Source organism: Cynocephalus volans, chromosome 13, assembly GCF_027409185.1.
Source record: "Cynocephalus volans isolate mCynVol1 chromosome 13, mCynVol1.pri, whole genome shotgun sequence".
Taxonomy (NCBI): domain Eukaryota; kingdom Metazoa; phylum Chordata; class Mammalia; order Dermoptera; family Cynocephalidae; genus Cynocephalus; species Cynocephalus volans.
Window position 1 is genome coordinate 8,144,460 of NC_084472.1, and position 20,698 is coordinate 8,165,157.

A 20,698-nucleotide genomic window follows, 5' to 3' on the forward strand; every position below is an offset into this window, starting at 1 on the left:
AGCAGCAAAATTATTCAATAACAAAAGTCAAAATAGTGATTGCGTCTAGGGAAGGGCATGAGGGAGCCTTCTGTGGTGTGGGAAATGTTCATATTTTGTTTTGCGTGGTGATTACAAAGACACACACATTGCAAGAATTCATTGAGCTATATGATAATTTGTAAACTTTTCCTACATTATACCTCAAAAAAATAAAGATTAAAATCATGTAGCCATTTGGGAAAACAAATGCTAAACAAAGACTTACCATATGAACGAGATATTCTACTCCAAGGCACATACCCAAAAGAAATGAATACATATGTGCACACAAAAACTTGCACAAAATGTTCATAGCACTATTCATAACAGCAAAAAGTAAAAACAACTGAAATGTCCATCAATTGATGAATGAACAAAATGTGGTGTGTTTATACACACACACACACACACACACACACACACACACACACACACACACACACAATCTTATACATCTGTAAGAAGGAATGAAGAAATAATACATGCAACAACACAGATTAATAAGCTTGAAAACATTATGCCAAGTAAATGAATCCAGACGCAAAAGACCACATATTGTACAAGTCCATTCACGTAAAATTTCTTGAACAGGAAGATCCAGAGACAGAAAGTAGATGAGTGATTGTCTGGGGTGGGAGTGGAGGTGGGAATGGGGAATAACTATTAATGTGTACATGGTCATTTTCAGGAGTATTGAAAATTTTCTAAAATTAAGCTTTATTTGCACAACTGTGAATGCACTAAAAACCAATGAACTGTATCCTTTAAATTGGTAAATTTCAGGGTATGTAAAATATATCTCAAACAAATGAAAAAAAAATTAAGGTGTTGAAATGGATGCTTTGGTAAAACATCTAGCTTCTTCGTGTTAGGATGCTTTCTAGTCTGTGGTTTAATAAAAAATATTAAGATAATGTTTTAAAAAGCAAAACAGGTCATCATTCTACTGATTACAAAATAACGCTATCTTATGCTACCATCACACCAATATTATCAAATTCACTTCATGTGATGAAGACTTACAAACTTCAAAACTACATCAATATGCCCTTAAATGTAATAAATTTTCCATAACTCATTAATAGCTAGTATACCTTATCTATCCTTGATGTAGTAACATGTTTAAAACAAAACAGGAAAAATGTTTTTTAAATCGACACATTTTGTAAGATTAAGAGAATAAACCCTTAAATGCAAGACCAAGCAGTATATTTGATATGTATCTTCTAGAAACAGCTCTTATAATTAACTCCATTAATTTGAACTAAGTAAAGTCTGGTCTCAATTACCAACCTTTTGAATAAAAAAAACTTTAGTGTGCACATAGTTATTAGAGCTGAAATAAGCAAATATTTTCTGCCAAGTATCTTTATAAATGGTTTGTTACCTATTTTAAAACTTAAATTTTTATTATTTTTTTAATTGAATCATAATTGATTATACATATTCTTGGGGTTCAATGTGTACATATGTTGATCAATATTATTAGCACATATATTGTTACAAATTGTACTTATTCTTTATGCCCCTTGTCCAATCCCTCCCTATCCCCCTCTCCCTCCCTCCTCCCACCACTGATAACCCTAGATTTCTTCTCTCCCTCTGAAAGAGTAATGGTTACTCTGTTGATTTGTTGCCTAAATGATTTTTCCAATGATGAGAAGTGTGTTCAGGTCCCCCAGTATTATCATAGAGCAGATGCTTCTTCTGTCACTCTGGAATGGGCTTTGTGGAGACAGATATCCTCTTCTTTTCTTTGGTCTCTGCTGGTGACTCTCCTTGTATCAATGTGCTCCAGTGGCTGGTGGACCATCTGCATGGTGGTTGTGACGTCTAGCCACTTTTGCGGCAACTGTTGTTACTGTGGTGGCTGTGGTGGGCCACCCACATTGAGGTCATGTTTTTGGCATGCTCCTTGGTGCTGGTGGTATGCCTGGTTGCGGGGGCAGTCTGGTCCCCAGCTCAATGCCTCAGGACCCCAGACGGGTCCCAAGGCACTGGCGGTGTGCCTGGTTGTGGGGCGGGGAGGGGGTGGTGGTTCTGGTCCCCGGCTCGATGCCTCCGGTCCTAAATTTTTAGTTTAAAAGGGATGTGTCTATAAAAATCTCAATCTCTTAAGTGACTGAAAATTACCTCTACAATCTTTTTTTTTTTTTTTCGGCAGCTGGCTGGTATGGGGATCCAAACCCAGGACCTTGGTGTTATAAGGCTGTGCTCTAACCAGCTGAGCTAACCAGCCAGCCTCCTCTACTATCTTGTTAGCCTCAATGGGCTAAGATTTATTTCATCTAGCCTTATCGGATATTCTCTTAAAAGTAAAATTTACAGATAACTGATACCTTTTTTTCAGAGTGCAAAGTATTTAAATTTTGTTTGTTTTTTTGGTCTTTCTGTTTTTAGTGGATGGCCAGTACAGTTTATTCTTTTTTGTTGTTGTTGTTTTTTGCTAATTCTTAATAGAAATATTTCTATAATGCATTACATATTTGTCTTCTAAAACAAGAATATACTGAATATCGCTAATCTTTTCATGAGTTATCACACACATTAATTTACTGTGCTATAACACTAGTTTAGCCTCAGGGGATTGTCCAAGTAAACACAGCTCATTATCACTACACTACATGGCCACACAGTGATTTCCTTTTCAGTTTTTATACATGATTTGCTTAGATTAAAAAAAGTATTTTTACCTTTTAATAAATTAATATATATTCATTGTCAGAACTTAGGATTCTATAGATCAGCAAAAAAAATACCACACAATTCAGAGACATACTAAATTTTCTGGACTTTTTACATAATGAATGAGTCAATTTATATACATACTTCAATTTTTTTATAAACATGTAATTGTATAGGCATACTGTTTATATATCTACTTTAATCTCTTAAAATATCATGGATATCTTTTCCTGTCAATACATCCCCATCATCATTTTTCTCTTTTTTTTTTTTTTTTTGCCTTTTTGTGACCGGTAAGGGGATCACAACCCTTGGCCTGGTGTTGTCCGCACCGCGCTCAGCCAGCGAGCGCACCAGCCATCCCTATATAGGATCTGAACCCGCGGCGGAAGAGCCGCTGTGCTCCCAGCGCTGCACTCTCCCGAGTGAGCCACAGGGTCGGCCCCCCCATCATCATTTTTAACGACTACTGTCTGTTCCGGCAGCTATAACGAAATACTTATACTGGATAATTTATAAACAACAAATTTATTGCTCACAGTTCTGAAGGCTGGGAAGTCTAAGTTCAAGACACAAGCAGAATGGGTGTTTGGTGAGCGCTTACTCTCTGCCTCAAAGATGGAAGATTCTTTCTGTATCCTCATGTGGTAGAAGAAGCAGCAGGCTTCATCAAACCTCTTTTGAGGGCTTTTTTACAAATCCCTCATGACCTAATTACTGTCCAAAAGCCCTACCTCTTATTACTATCTCATTGGGATTTGGGTATCAACATATAAATTTTGTGTGGGCGGTGAAGACACAAGCATTCAGGCCATAGCAACTACAAAACGCAGAATCTTTTGTTATACGATATACCAGAATTTATTTTACCCAATCTCCTTGATAATTAGATTTCCAAAACTTCACAATTATTAAAAACAATGTGATTAATACCCTTAAATACTGTATATACTTTTCAAAGTATTTCTTGATAATCCTCTAAAAATGGAACTCCTGGATCAAGAGTGTATTGTGCAAAAAGAAAGGCTGAGAGTGCAGTTTTACCTCACTATAAACAATACCAGTACTAAAGTCCTATCTTTTTTTTCCTTCGAATGTTGTCTTGATTTTTCTGTCCTGCTTACTCTTTCAGATGAACCTTAAATTTAAACTTTCTTAAGGCTGACATTTTTAAAAAATTACATTATAGATATGTATCAACTTAGGGAGTACTGACATCTTTACAACACTGACTCTTCCGTTAGAAACTGAGTTTGCTTCTCCACTTAAGTCTTCCTTGTCACTTGTACAGTTTTATGATATTGTGAAATATGTATTTGGTCTTAGTCCCATCAACTGGCATACAACTCCTAAAATCCTTACAATCTTCAAAGTGATGTGGCTTTGTGTATGCTAATGAGTTGGCTGATGGCTGACAACCCCTACGTAGCTTCAGGGTTGGGGATGGTCACTGGAAAGACCACCAATGACCTCGTCTAATAAGCACCACAAGGAGGGTATGTTCACATAAAGGAAACAGAGGAGGGCTTATTTTTGCCTGAGGGAGGAGCACGCCCTGTAAACAAGTATAGAAAGAAGGGGCTATGCGGACAAAACAGCTTGTGCAGAGACACAGAGATGTGAAAGGACATAAAAAACAAAGAAATGAAAGAATGAATAACTGATATGTTGCAAGAACTACAAGCATCACAAGACTCATGACCTAATCACAAGGGAGGAAAATGCAAGAAGTGAAGATGAACAGGTGGAGAGAGAACAGATTGTGCAGATGATTGTTTACACTTCATTCACCCAATATAGATATGGAAATTCTGTGAACTGTAAAAAACAGTTTGTAAAGGGTGGGGGGATTATTCAACAAACAGTATGATATAAGCAAGTAGTTTTTTTAAAAAAATATTAACTGGTTAAGAAAACACAAGGATGCCTGATTTCACCACTTCTATTCAACATTTCAACACAGTACTGGAAATTCTAGCAAGAGCAATTAGGCAAGAAAAGAAATAGGCATCCAAATTGGAAAGGATGATGTTAAACTGCCTCTATTCACAAATGACATGATCTTATATGTAGAAAACCCTGAAGATTCCACACCAAAAAAACCCAAAAAACAAACTGTTAGAACTAATAAACAAATCCAGTGGAGTTGCAAGATACAAAGTCAACACACAAAAACAGTTGTACTTCTATAAACCGGCAATAAATAACCCGAAAAAGGAAATTAATAAAATAATCCTATTTACGATAGCATCAAAAAAGAATAAAATCCTTGGGAATAAATCAAGGAGACAAAAGATTTGTATACTGAGAACTACAAAACATTGCTGAAAGAAATTAAAGATGACCTGCATAAATGGAACAAGATCCCATGTTCATGGATTGGAAGACATATAGTTAAGATGGCTGTATTAGTCCGTTTTGTGTTGCTCTAAAAGAAATAACTGAGACTGGGTAATTTATAAACAACAGAGATTTATTTGGCTTACAATTCTGGGACAGCTGCGTCTTGCACAGGCCTCAGGCTGCTTCTGCTCATGGTGGAAAATGGCAGGCAGCTGGTGGGTACAAGCAGATCAGATGGTGAGAGGAAACGCAGATCAGATGGTGAGAGGAAATGAGAGGGTCTTTTAAACAACTAGCTCTCACAGGAACTAACAGAGCAAGAACTCACTCATTAATCCATTCATGAAGGATCCGCTCCCATGGCTCAAACAGCTTCCAGCACTGGCACATTGGGGATCAGATTTCCACATGAGTTTTGGTGAGGACAACACATCCAAACTCTATCAACAGCAATACTATCGAAAGCTAATTCATATTCATACTGATTCAGTGTGATCCCTATCAAAGTTTTAATGACCTTTTTTTGCAGAAACAGAAAGACCCACCCTAAATTTCATATGGCATTTCAAGGAAACTTGAACAGCCAATCAATCTTGGAAAAGAATAACAAAGTTGAAACACTCATGCCTCCTGATTTCCCAATTTTAAAACTTACTACAAAGCTACAGTAATCAAACCTGTGCTGAAATGGCATAAAGACATATAGATCAATGGGATCGAATAGAGATCAGATATAAACTCTCACATTTACAGTAAACTGACTTTCAACAATGGTACCAAGACCATTCAATTGGAAAAGGACGGTCTTTCCAACAAATGGTGTTGGGAAAACTGAATATCCACTTGCAAAAGAATGAAGTTGGACCCTTACCTTATACCATATACAAAAAATGAGCTGAAATTAGATCAAACACCTACATGTAAGAGCTAAAACAATAAAACTCTTAGAAGAAAACATAGGAATTGAAAACATTCATGAAGTTGGTTTTGGTAATGGTTTCTTAAATATAACACCAAAAGCACAGGCAACAAAAGAAAAATAGACAAATGAGATGTCATCAAAATTAAAAATGTTTAGTATGCATCAAATGACACTATCAAGAGAGTAAAAAGGGGTTGTCTTGTTACTTCACTTGGTTAGAGCATGGTGCTGATAACACCAAGCTCAAGGGTTCAGATAACTTACTGGCCAGCCAGCAAAAAAAAAAAAAAAAAAGAGAGTAAAAAGGATACCCACAGAATAGGAGAAAATATCTGCAGATCATATATTTGACAAGGGATTAATATCTAGAATAAAGAACTCCTGTAATTCAACACACACACACACACACAGACTATTAAAAAATGGGCAAAGAACTTTAACAGACATTTCTCTGAAGATGACATATAAATGGTCAATAAGTACATGAAAAGATCCTCAACCTCCTCAGTCATTAGGGAATTGCAAACCTAAACCACAATGAGCTACCACTTCATACCTACTAGTATGATTATAATCAAAAAAGTGGAAAATAACAGATGTTAGGATGTGAAGAAATCAGAATCCTCATACATTGTAGTAGGAATGTAAGATGGTGCAGCTGCTGTGGAAAACAGTTCAGTGGTTCCTCAAAAAGCTAAACATAGAATTACCACATTATCCAGCAATTCCACTTCTAGGTCTCTATCCACAAGAATTGAAAACAGGGACTCAAACAGAAACTTGTATGCCAATGTTCACTGCAGCATTTTTCACAATAGTCAAAGGATGGGAAGTACCAAAGGTCCATCAAAAGATTAATGAATAAACAAAATCTCTACATCCAGGCAATGGAATACTATTCTGCAATAAAAAGGAATGGGATTCTGACACATGCTATACCATGGATGAACCCTGAAATCATGCTAGGTTAAGTAAGCCAGACACACAAAGACAAATATTGTATCATTCCACTTCTATGATGTACCCAGAACAGACAAATTCATAGAAAACAGAGGTTGCCAGGGGGTGGAGGGAGACGGGAATGGGGAGTTATGGCTCAACGGGTTTCTGTTTGGGGGTGTGAAAGGGTTTTGAAAATAGACAGTGGTAATGGTTGCACAAGTTTGTAAGTGGAATCAATGACACTGATGTACACTTAAAAATGTTTAAGATAGCTTCTGTTATTTTACCACAGAAAATTTAATTGTGATGTCTACCTTATTCCTTATATCTTACATCAAAATAAAGTCCTGGTTAAGCAATGATCCAAACGCAAAAGAAATGAAACCATAAAATGGTATAAGAAAACACCGGAGAAAATCTTTTGTAATCACAGAAGGAAGAAGGCCTTTATAAGCCATGTCACAAAAACCTAGAAAAGAAAAAGCCAGTACGTTTGATTCCATAAAAATTTAAATTGGGTGCATGAAAAAAATACCATAAACAAGGTCAAAAGATAAGTTTTTAAAATATATGACAAAGGCTCAACTTCCTTAATATGTTAAGAGCTCCTACATATCAAAAAGAGAAAGGAAATACAAATGACTTTTGAAAACAAGCAAAGCTGTTCATGCTAATTCATAATAACAGAATTGTAAATTAGAACTACAATAAGACTTTTTTTTAGCTATCAGACAAAGATGAAAAAGTTTGATAAAACAGATGGGTAGGTAAAGGTATAGAGAAACAGGCACTTTCTTACGCTGTTAATGGGAGTGTACATTAATATAACTTCTTTGGAAGATTATTCATTGTAGCATTGTTTATAATATCTAAAGACTAGAAATGATCTACATGTCCATTATAAATGACTGGTTACATAATGAATACTATTCAACTGTTAAAAAAAGAATACATGGAGGGGCCAGCCTGTGGCTCACTCGGGAGAGTGTGGTGCTGATAACACCAAGGCCATGGGTCCAGATCCCATATAGAGATGGCTGGTTCGCTCACTTTGGAGAGCATGATGCTGACAACACCAAGTCAAGGGTTAAGATCCCCTTACTGGTCACCTTTATTAAAAAAAAAAAAAAAAAAAAAAAAAAAGAAGGAACACATGAGATCTATATGGAAGGATTTCTTTTGCACCTTGTTTTCACTTAATATATATTGAAAATGTTAGTATCTGTTTCATGAGGGTGGGACAGATGGATAGAGGAAGACTGGCTGGCTTATGTATGGACAGAATATCTCTGGGAAAATACATAAGAAACTGGTTACAGTGATCACCTACAGGAAGGAAAAGACTGGGGGAAGGGAAAAGTGACTTAACCTTTTGGTACTGTTTAATTTTTGTCATGTTCATGTAACGCTAACCAAATTATTTTATTTTAATTAATTAATTAATTAATCAATCAATTTAAATACGGGCTCTAAATTTACATCCTGGATTCCTATCTGGATCTGCTACTTAACTGTGGTATGAACTCAGAAAAGTTGAGTCTCAGTTTTCTCATTTGTAACTACCTCTCAGATAATCCACATAGAGTATACAGCGCATGCCTGATATACAGTAGGAGCTGTTAAGATGGGCTATTTTAGGGGCTGGCCGATTAGCTCAGTTGGTTAAAGTGCCACCCTGTAACACCAAGGTCAAGGAACGGGATCCCCAAACTGGCCAGACACCAAAAAACAAGCAAACAAACAAACAAAAAAATGATTTGCTACTGTATATGTATTCTTTAAAATCTCTTCTCAAAGAGCAGAGCCTCTCAAAGTGTAATGCAAAGAAAAACTTATTCCACCAGGGATCTTAGCTCCCCAACCAGTGACAGGCACATTAAGGGCCATAACCAAGCCTGAACATCTTAAAAGTTTTTCAAAGCATGCAAGATACTTCAGACTTCACTGCGTCCTTCCGCAATATCTTTATACAGAGTATATACACATTTGACTAATAAAAGAAAGTGAACACTTTCCATCATATAATTTAAGATTCACTTAGGGACCTCAAGTATAAAGAAATAAATTTAGGTGTGGTCTCCCATAAGTAGAAACTCATTACCAATTTGGGATTATCTTAAGGTACCACCTTTTTCTTATAAAATCAACAAGATTATTCTTCTCTGATTTCCTAAATTCTTATTTGCTGCTCCATCATAACTGTTCAAGGGAGAATATTCTACAGTGCAAGGATGTAAAGTTTTCTGTATGCTATATACGTAGAACAAAACTATGTACCAAGTACTAAAATATTATTTGATGTTATATAATAATTTCACTCTGACAATGACGATTACAGTAATTGAGATTTTTAAAAATAAAAATTTTAAGATTTGAAACAGGAGCCTATGATTTGTAGCTTCACTTGTTAAAATATAAATCAAAGCAGAAGCAGTTCCCACTGTTATGGAGCAACTACGATTTTCTAGAATTATCCAGTGCACCAGGTCCTTGACTGGGAACAAAGTGGTATAAGCTCTAGGAGCCATATAACTTTACCTCAATTCACCAAAGAATTCCTGGAAGCACTACAAAATGTAAAGAGGAATCAACAGCTTTCAGAGTATAAAACCGTTCAAATATAGTGAAAGAAGAAACCAAATGATTGGCAATGAGCATCTCTTTAGAAGAATAAAAGCAGTTTTCAAAAACATAAATGACCAGTGACATTTACCAAATCAAACTGATAGAACATAGAGCATATTAAACCAGACATACTGTTTTGAAAGGAATCAGAACAGCACATGAAAAAACACATGCATGAATCTATCACACTGAAAAAGACACCAGAAGGCTGGCTGCTTAGCTTAGTTGGTTAGAGCACAGCCTTGCAATGCCAAGATCTAAGGGTTCAGATCCCCATACCTGCTAGCTGCCAAAAAAAACCCCATCACCAAGGTCAAGGGTTCAGACCACCATACTGGTCAGTTGCCAAAAGAGAAAAAAAAAGACACCAGAAATCCATATATAAAAGGATCTAATCTTAAATCAGTTTCTTGACCAGGATGTCTTATTCTGGGGATCATCAACCCCAAAAGCCTTTAAGGGGTCTATGAACCACTGAAATCACATGCTGTATTTGTGGGGGGGTTTACATATGTATGTGGACATTTCTCTCACACACAGGTTTCATCTTAAAGGTGTCTACGATCTTTAAAGACAAAGAATTTCATTGTTAAATCAGAACAACTTCCTGAACCATTAGTACTACCATACCATAAGTAGAACATTAAATTAGCACTGCATTATGGGCCAGCCCGTGGCTCACTCGGGAGAGTGAGGTGCTGATAACACCAAGGCCACAGGTTCGGATCCTATATAGGGATGGCCGGCTGGCTCAATGGCTGAGCTTGGTGCTGACAACAACAAGCCAAGGGCTGAGATCCCCTTACCGGTTATCTTTTTCAAAATAAACAAATTAGCACTACATTAGAAAACATTTAAAATGGCACTATATTCATTTTTAATAGCTATTTCAGGCCACAGTCCTGCAAGGTAGAACATCATTCTAAGTAAGAATATAACAGAAAAGTTTAGTAATCTACTCAGAAGAGGAGAGTAAGAATTTATATTCTTTCAAATTAGCCTGCTGGGGCTGGTTGGTTACTCAGTTGGTTAGAGCACAGTGTTACAACACCAAGGTCAAGGGTTCAGATCCCCATACTGGACAGCCACTCCAAATAAAATAAGCCTGCTGAACTGTATCTCTTCCTCAGTTATCAACTGCTATGTTTTATACTTTATATGCTAAATTTACTTAGAATTTAGTATACGACTAACCACTATTATCCAAAGTAAGGTAGAGTATTATCTAAAGTTCTAATTTAGCAGTTAGTTTAAATATTCTCTGACTCTAACAGCTTTCTAACAAGAAATAGCGACTTCAATGGAGCATTAAGTAGAACGACAATGCAGAGAAGGAAGCAGACGAGGAACAGAACATAGAGCATGGAGAATCTGTGTAAGAATTTCCAGGGAAAACAAATCATACACATGTTTAAGAAAGTGAAGAGCACACTTATGTTAATTTTAGTCTTGCTTATTTAGACCTTATCTGTCCCTGTCTCTGGTTTATCCGGACTATTTTGAGAGCCAAAGGAAAGAAAGCAGGGAGAAGAGAGTGAGCAGAATAAGAGAAGAAAGATGAGGCAGGGTACAAAACAGCAGGAGACTGTGAAAGCTGTGAACCTTCTCCAAGTGGGAATCAGGAATTCTCTGAATAGCAAAGATCTGGGAGAAACCAAAAAGAGCTTTTAAGATTCTGGTTGAAGCCAAGAAATCGAACAAGAGGCAACTAGAAACGCTAGGGTCAAATGAAACTATCTGGATTTCCATAATTATAGGAATCAGTAATCTGCAGAATATACATCAAAGGCAAAACAATGTAATTTCCAGGTATATATTCTCCATTGGGGCACCCTTCCCGAGGCTGCTCTCCCTTCAAGCAGTGGTCCTTTCCTTTTCAGGAGTCACAGACAGATAAAGAATCTGAGAAAAGCTATGCAATCATCTAGAAACTAAATATCTGGTTACATACACATAAAATTTAGCATACACTTTCAGGAGGTTTGCAAACCCCTTTCAGACCTGATACATGGATCCCAGAAAGCATTTTAACGGCCTCAGGTCCCAAAATGATCCTACCTTTTAGAACCCATTCTACTCTCTTCTTGCCATCAGAAATTTAAATGATTCCCTCAGTGCCATTAATCTCAAGTAGATCATAAGAAGAAAGCAACATAGGTAGTTAACGTTGGCAAATTAGAGCAGTGCTGAAATGAGAATCGGAAGGACTGGATTTGGGTCCCAGTTGTGTCGCTAATGGATATTGTAACATTACGTAAATCACAACTTGTGTTGGACCAGTGTTTTCTCAGCTGTGAATGAGGGGTTTGGAATGAATAAACAAAGGGGCTGACATTTTAAAAGGAAAGCGGTATTCCTGCGTTTAGTGTATACTTACTGAGAGTCTAACGTGTTTCAGGAAAACAAGGCCAACCTCAAGGAGCTAGACAGACAAGTGAACAGTTATAAAACTATGTGACTCATACCTTAACGAAAGAAAATAAAGGGTTAAGGAATCAGAGGAGGAGGAGCACATATAACTTTGCCTAAGGAGATGAGAGTCTTTCTCAATTTTTCCCAGATAGGTAAGGAAAGTACAGAGTATATCCAACATGGGGGAAGACTCCAAGGTGTGAGAAAGCAGGCGATTTTCAAGGGAATTCAAGGAGTTTGTGCAACCATGTAAAAGCACTAAGCACTAATATTAGACAACAGACAGGAAAATGTGTTATCAGTAGGCAAGGGAAGTGTTTTAGAATAAGAAAGCTTTGATTCACCTGCCTAACTGGCTGCCCCACTGTAAGTAAAAGAAGAACCAAGCTCACTTGACACATGACTTAAAAATTAGCTGACTCACAAATAGTAAAAACTGCTCTCATCCTGACAATATTTGAACTGCAAATATCTAATAAAGAATAATTATCAGTCAGTTCCATGGTTTATAAACACTGATTAATCAACCAAATTGTTTCTGAGCCGTCATTTACTAGAAACATACCATTACTTAGCTTTTGCCATTTCCCCACAGTTTTACTCCATTCCCTGATAGGCTCACAAAACTCCATTCCTTTTCTCTGACCTTCTCATGCAGCAGCCTGATTCAGACAGCAATCAGCAGTGACCAAAGGGAAGGCAAAAAAGCAATCATGAACACTGTTTGAAAAGCCAGAATTAAGTTCAGACTATATCAATGTTATTAACTTGTCGATCAGACCAAATTAGACTTTTCCAGAAATCTCACTTCTGCCAATTGTGCCCTTTGAAGGTCAATTCTTCCACCTGTGTGCCCTTGATCTCACTGGTTCCTGCTTTCTGAGGTTTCTGGCTCCCCCAATCACCCCCTTTCTTTCTTTCTTTTTTTTTTTTTTATTACATAGATGACCGGTAAGGGGATCTTAATCTTTGGCTTGGTGTTATCAGCACCACACTCTCCCGAGTGAGCCACGGGCCAGCCCACCCCTTCTATTTCTTCACCCTCTACCTCTCTCTTTAGGCTCATCCACATAAACACATCAAGTTACCTTTTCTTCTCAGAAGTCATTCATTCAAGAAATATTTATCAAGTGCTTACTAAGTGCCTGGTAAAGAGCAAAGCACTGGCACTGTCTTCATGAAGCTCTGAATAAGTAGTGAAGAAGATGAACTTGGACTAATAGCATCTGGCCTGCTTTAACCCAAGAATTCAAGCCTAAGAAACCTCCTATTATCAAAAGTCATGTTTTAAAACCAACCATTTAGAGAGGGTAAAAGAAGTCAGGGGCCAGAGAGTTTCGGACTCAAAATACTAAATTCATTTTTCCTGCGAGAATTTCAATAACGTAGAAATGTTCTCATACCACTACGTAAGTTCAGCTTTTAGTTATATCTTGTTTTTGCTCAAGATCAAAGCCTTTCTTTCCCTAGCCCCATCAGCATCACCAAAAAAGCACAATGCAGGCTGGCCAGTTAGCTCAGCTGGTTAGAGTGTGGTGCTGACAACACCAAGGTCCAGGATTCCATCCCTGTACCAGCCAGATGCCAAAAACAAAATAAAAAAGCACAACTCTTCACAAACATTATCACAAACATCACCCATTGTGATAAAGCAAAAAGTCCACTCAAATACTTTTCTCCTACTCAGGCAGTGTTACTTTCAATAGCAATTTGCTTAATGCATACTGTGTTCCTGCTGCATTATGTACAATTCACTTATATGAAAGGGGAAGTCATGGAATGCCACAAGGAGTATGTAATAGGGGCTCATACCGGGCATGGGTAGTTGGGAAGGCCCCCAAGAAGTAAGACTTCAGGGACGAGTAGCGAGAGAGGAAAGAAAAGAGGGAAATGTTGTGCCAAAGCAGAGGAAACTACATTTACAAAGGCCCTAATGGGAGAATGGACAGGCACATTTCCAAGGAACAGAACACAGTGCAAAAGAGGGAGGAAAGTAATATGGGAAATGAAGTTAAAGAGGCAGAACACGTGGTCTTGTGAGCCGGAGGAAGAGGCTGAATTTTACATTGTGAGCAATGGGAAACGACTGAAGGGTTTAAGTACAAAAGTCACATAATCATGCTTAATTTTAGCCACCTTCCCCCACTCTTTCCCTTCAAATTGGGCTTCTTAAAAGAGCAGTCTACACTTGCTTGTTCACAGTCTTTCCACCTTCTCAACTCCAGGCATCTGTCTTTTGTAATCCACTGAAATTGCACTCTTTAAGGTGTCTGTTGATCTTCTAGCTGTTCAATTCAGTGGGCTCTTTCAGTCTTGATCTCACTTATCCCATCTGAAGCATGAGGCCCCAGTGACCCTCAATTCCCTCCCCCACCACTTTTTCCCCCACTTCTATGGCTACTCCTCTCTCTCTACCTACTCTCTTAAATTTTGTCTGTCAAGATTCTGTCCTTGGCCTTCAGCATTTCCAAACTCTTTATTGTCTTCCCTGGGTGATGTCATAGACGTCTTGTACCTCAAACACCACCTACGGTGCTCATGACTCCCAAACTTGTAGCTCAGACCTCTCTCCTGAACTCCAAATTTATACATTCAATAATTTCCATTTCAATATCTCACAGGTACCTCAAATGGAAGTTTCGAAACCAAACATATCTACCCCTTTAACATTTCGAATCTGTACCTCCCCTCTATCCCTCCTGCCCCTGCCTAAGTTCAGAAGCTCATCATTTCTCTTCGGGTTTTCACCAACAGACTAGCTCTCTGTGCTATCTGTCTGCACATAGCCTCATCTAACCCATTAATAGTCAGAATGATTTTGCTACAAAGTATGGCCATGATACCAGAAGACTTAAAGTTCCACAGTGAGTTTCTATTTATTAGCTCAAATTCCTTAGTTCAACCTTCTAGGCCCTGCATCATTCTCTGGCACCTCAACTTTACACCAGACTCAGTACCAGGCTGAACTGGTGGTAGTTCTCTCAGCATTCTATGCTCTGTGCCTTTGTGCACACTTCTTCCTTCCTTGGAACATTAATTCTCTCCCCCTCCCTTGTTCTCTTCACCTGGCCAACTTGGTCTTCAAGACAGGAAGGCCCTCCCTTCTTCAGGAAGCTTCACCAGAGCTTCCAGGTGCACCCCTTTTTGGGAAATACAGAGCTCCTATGTACTCATTCCCACAGCACCCTGTGCTTTACACTTATCCCTCTTAGCTTTTCATCTGCTTACCTATTTACGACTCCCCACTAGGCTGGATCCTTGAAAGCGGGCACTAGGTCTTCAAAGAGATATCCAAAGTACCTAACACTAGCACAAAACAGGCATGCTATGAGTAAACAAATGAAAATATGGAATTACAATGAGGCCCTGAAGAGAACAAGTTCTAGAACGTAAGCACCTCAAAAGCAGGAAACTTGTCAGAAGCATTCTCTGCAAAATCCCCAAGGCCCAGAGCAAAAGCTGGCACACTACTTCAGGTCAGTAAATATTTGGAGAATGGCTAAATGAATGTTCTGGAGTTACAGGAAAAGAGTCCAAACTAACTCCTCCTTACTTGCTTTCCATTTCCAACTTTCTTGGTTTGTGACCTACTCTTACTGTAACACCACTGTGCATGGCATGGTTTCTACTGTGCAAACTAATGCACTTACTCCATTAGGAAAAAATAATAATACCAGCAACAATCAAGCAAATAAACTACAAGATTCCTAGGTATAAGTCTATGGAGGGATTTCCTGAACTCTTTGAAACTGGATGTGAAATTTTTAGTGGACAGGTATGTGCATTTTTCTGGCAAAAGGAAATTCAATTTTCATTGAATGCTCAAGAATACGAGGGTACTTCCAAAAGTTTGTGGAAAAATGAAATTAAAAGATAATATTAATCTTTCCATGAACCTTTTCAAGACCCCTGTATTAATGATACCAAAAAAAAAAAAAAAAAACCCAACGAACTGCTAAATAAAATATTAAGCTGAATTTTAGCAGTCACCTCACTCTTCTCAAATGTCTTTCCATATATCATGTGTACCCTGGACACGGCAGCCTCTGCTAAAACAAATATACCTAGAGAAGATGAAGCTTGCAGACTATCACATAAAGATTCCTACCAGAATTTGCATTTAAGATTTTCTACAATTGGAAGAGTCCTCACCAGCATTCTCTAGAAGTTAGTGCCCTATTCTAACAAACTCTACTTATATGAAATAAGGTTTTTACTGTCATCTAATTAAAAGGGGTAGGGGAAAACCAAGGATCACCCAGATTTACAGGAAAGCCTTTTATTCTTTTTACTGTACAGAGTAAACCAAACATAAGGAGCAGCATTTAACTCACCAACCGCTAAATTCAATCTTGGGAATAACACGCTAATGAGTAAACAGTAGAGGATAAGCAATTGAATCATTTTAAAAGAGATAAAATAGTTGTTTGAATTAAAAGGTAAAAAATGTAGAAAAGCTAGTTACATGCTTTCATATTATAGATTTAAGTAAACTGAATAGGCAAGATTATTCCATGGTGAACAGTGGCGGTCTATGGGACGGTGGAGGAGGCACGACGGCAGGTTAGGGGTGACAGAAAGGTTATTTTGATTTCAGTGGTGCTTGCATGGGTGCATATACTTGTGAAACGCGTTCAAATGCATACATGACACCTGTGTCTCTTACCGTGCGGAAAGTATGCCACAGTAAAGAAAACTGTGAAGAGAACGATGCTCTAACATTGAGCTAATACGACCAAAGCAAGCCTCTTTTCGTTCTGGGAAAGCTTTGTGGAGGACGACCTACACGCTAGACAATGGACCCCCTGAGAAGAATCGAGATCGGCGACCCCGGGGCTCCCGCCGCCGCGACGGTTCGCCACTGCCATCGCCAGAGTCCCACAAGCTACCGCCAACCCCCCCCAGGCCCGGCGAGAAAGAGCGGCCTTCGCCGTCGGCAGCGGGCGCCCGCAGGCTCCAGGTGGGCGGCCTGCTCCGTCGGGTCCGCGCCAGCGCCCCGCCCGCCCTCCGCCTTCCAGCCCCCGGGCCCCGCACAGCCCGGGGACGCCGGCTGCCCGCTCGCTCGGCCACGCAACACACGACCAGCGACAGCGGTGTCCGCGAGCAGCAGCCACGTACAGGGGAGCGGGAGCAACCGTGAGCCCGCGGCCAGGGGTGCATGGCCCCATGCTGGTTCTCCCGGCGCCCCGGCGCCCAGCCGTCCCCGTTCTACACGGTCCGCCTCGGCGCCCCTTCCCGTGCAGTGTAACCGGGTAGCCCATCCACGCCCGCCCCCAGGCGCCGCTGCGGCACCGCCCCACCCCGAACTAAGTCTGCGCTTGCGCTAATGACAAGGCCTCGTATTTAAAGTCTTTTTTTTTTTTTTTAAACCCGGCAAGACAGCGGTCCGCGCAGGCGCGCCCCTGACGCGGCCCGCGCGCCACCACTTCCGCCCCGAGCGGGAGGCGGGGGAGGCGGGAGGGAGCCGGAGGGCGCGAGCCCGGGTCCTCGCAGGAGGATGGCGGTCCCGCGCAGGCCCGCGACTCACCAAGTACAGCGGCTGCCAGCGACACTGAGCATCCAACTCCTCGAACTCCCGCTCGACGGTGGCAGACATGGCAGCGGGAGGGAGCTGGCGTGAGCACAGCCTGCGCCTGCGGAGAGGGTCAGGCCCCGCACTATCCGGGGAGCGCGCCGGCGCTGCGGCGCATGCGCGCTCCGTGCCCCGCCCCGCCTCAACGCTGAGCCCGGCCGGCCTTGGGGAAAGTACCTGGAGCGTCGCACGTCAGCGCGCCGACTGGGCGCCGGAGCGCCGCGCTGGGTCTGGCGGCGGCGGGGCGTGGCGCGGCCCTGGGGGGCGTGGCCCGGAGGACGCCCAGGTGGGGAGGGGGCGGGGCCAAGGGACCACCTAGGTGCTGCAGTCACGGGGGGCTGGGCGGAAGGTGGCCGGCTCCTTTCGGACGCCCCCGGACTTGCCCAACGCGGAAAGTGGAGTAGCGCGAGGTTAGCTGGAGCGGGACCGGCCAAGAAAGTCTCGAGAAGTCAACAGCACGCTCCCCTACCCTTGCGTTCCCATTTCTCTTTTTCTCTTTAGTCGTCTTTTTAAAAAATGCGTTAATTGAGTCATATTTAAAGCTTCGTGTAGGTCAGTTTTGCAACTTGTGTTCAACTTCAGAACAAATTTCCCAGCCCTGATGTCACCTGTAGTTCTTGTGCCAAATCAAACCGCTACAGCAAAACGAAAGGCAACCTTCCTGGAATTTGGCAGATATATCTTAAGGTTCCACACCTTAAAAATTAGTGTTACCTGTAAAAAGAACAAATCGTTCACCAAACAAACGTGTTCGTTACAGAAATGTCTTCCTTCAGATTTAAGATATAGCAGTTCATTGTTAGTGAACTCATGTGTTTATCTTGCCAACCGAAATTGAGGCTGTGGAGGCAGCAATAACTTTGTAAAGTTTATTGGGAGCCAAATGTGAGGACCCTGGAAACACCATTCCACACAGAAGTGCTGGGAAGTTAATTACCAATAACAAAGGCTTCATAGGCAGAAAAGGCTGAAGAGGGCAGAAACAGAACAAAAAGCGGATTGGTCATTTCAAAGTTACTTTCCTTGTAAGGTGGGAACAGGGATACAGAACAATAGGAAAATAACTGATTAATTAACATTACAGTACTTCAGGCTATCACTTTTGTGTAAGGGTTAAAGTAGAGGGAACTTTATTATCATACCTCTTAAAGATTTAAACTGGCCTGTTTGGGAAATTGACTGTTATCTCTATCTCCTGGATCCTCCTAAGCTTAAATAAACCACAACTTGACTGGAATTTAACAAGAGTGTCTCCATTTTGACTTTTACTCTGGTCTCTTGGGGCCAAACATTTAACACTACTTATGTAGTGTAACTTAGGGACACATGAAAGCTCCTCCACAATCTCTAATCACAATCTAATTGTCCTGATTTCTAAAATTCTGTCGTTGAAACTGATTATTTAGCTTAAAAGTATGGTATCTCCCACTATACACTATGACTCATGGCATGAGATTGCTTTCCAACCTGTTCTATCAGCTCATTTGCCCATTTATTTATTTATTTTTTATTTTTATTTTTTTAAAAAAGATGACCGGTAAGGGGATCTCAACCCTTGGCTTGGTGTTGTCAGCACCACGCTCAGCCAGTGAGCAAACCGGCCATCCCTATATAGGATCTGAACCCGTGGCCTTGGTGTTATCAGCACCGCACTCTACCGAGTGAGCCATGGGCCGGCCTTCATTTGCCCATTTAAAATCAAGGTTGCCAAAAATACCAAGGTTGCCGATGGTGGGGGTGTTTCCCTGCAAAGAGTGGCATCATCTTGATCTCAAAGCAGCAATTCTTGTTACCAGGTATTCACCATTCCTTTGAAACTCGTCAACCTCACTGAGTAGGGGAGCTGTGCGTGCTCCTCTGATGTTTTTATCTTAGTTTGCTGAGTGCAGATAAGATTCTAGAGCAGTGGTTCTGACAACAGCATCATTTGCATCAACTGTGAGCTTGTTAGAAATGCAAATTAAAAGACAGCACCCCAACTTATTGAATCAGAATCTCTGGTGATGGGGACGAGGAAACTACTTAAATAAGCTCTCCTAGGGATTTTTTAAAAACTTTTTTATAATATACTATTTTTTAGATCAGTTTTTAGGTTTTCTGGGGATATTTATGCCTTTTAAAGTTTGAGAACTATTGCTCTAGAAGAATATGCATACAAGGCTGTACTAAAGCCTGGGATAAGAAGGAAACAACAGAGTAACTTGCTTCTAAATATCCTACTTACAGGATATCGGTTGTTCTCTCTGGCGTATGACCGCCAACCCAACTAGTTCCTCGCTTGCCATTTCCAAGGATTCTAGACCTAGACCTTTGCCACACTTGAAGTCAAGATCAGAAGTTCTCAGGGTTTTAAAGCATCAGGTTCCCTTTTTGCCTTCATGTTGTTCAAGTCCCCTTGATAGTAGCTATATTTTTATGTACCTACTTTTTGCATGTTTGAGGAAATTGTAAGAAAATCTAAGTGATTCATTTTCAGAAATGACTTACCTTAGTGTGTTTTATTGATATGGTAATTAGTTACTAGCCCCTTTTGTTTTCTTCATTTTCCCTGAGGGTCTCTGAACAGATAAGGCTCTCCTTGAAATGGTAATTAGTTGCTAGCTCCTTTTGTTTTCTTCATTCCCCGGTATTTCTCCCTTCACAGGGCTTAAGCAGGCCTTTTTTGCGGGCTTGTCCTGAGCCCCCACACAAAGGAATTCCTTGAAAGGGGGTAATAAATTTTAGGTGTGTTCGGGAAGATTGTGCATCCAGAAGTACTCAACCAATGAGGAAGTGACGGGAGGGACTTGCGCCATAGGGAATAGATTGCTCGATGTAACCGTTTAGTGTGTACTTGCCCTTCAGACACTCGAAACTTATAAGGCCATAATTAAAGCCTCACTTCGTTGTACCTTGTGTCTCTGTGTCCATCTTTTGACATTGGACAGGTGAGGGCATTTCTCAAAGAAATACATAATGAACAAAGTCTATTAATTTAGTAAACTTTTAAATGAAATTATATATTTTTAAAAAGCAGCTATGTGTATTTTTTGAATAATAGTGTATGTGTGTGTATATACACATATATATGAGATATTTATTCATTTTACAGATAGTGCTTGATGGATTGTATATTTGGATACATGGGAATGTCTTCAACTTACTGCTTGGTCTTTTCAGCTCCTGCAGCCCACAGG

General features: G+C 40.1%; 1 protein-coding gene across 2 annotated transcripts in view; it reads right to left on the minus strand.

Annotated features, from left to right (window-relative positions):
- The window catches only part of PTPN2 (protein tyrosine phosphatase non-receptor type 2), a 91,616-nt gene extending 73,968 nt beyond the window's left edge, over positions 1-17,648 (minus strand). For both annotated transcript variants that reach the window (XM_063077119.1, XM_063077118.1), the window contains exon 1: positions 17,478-17,648. In XM_063077119.1, the coding sequence (XP_062933189.1) occupies positions 17,478-17,546 (69 nt within the window). In that variant the 5' untranslated portion in view covers positions 17,547-17,648. The remainder of the gene's footprint in view (positions 1-17,477) is intronic.
- Between the last annotated feature and the right edge of the window lie 3,050 nt (positions 17,649-20,698).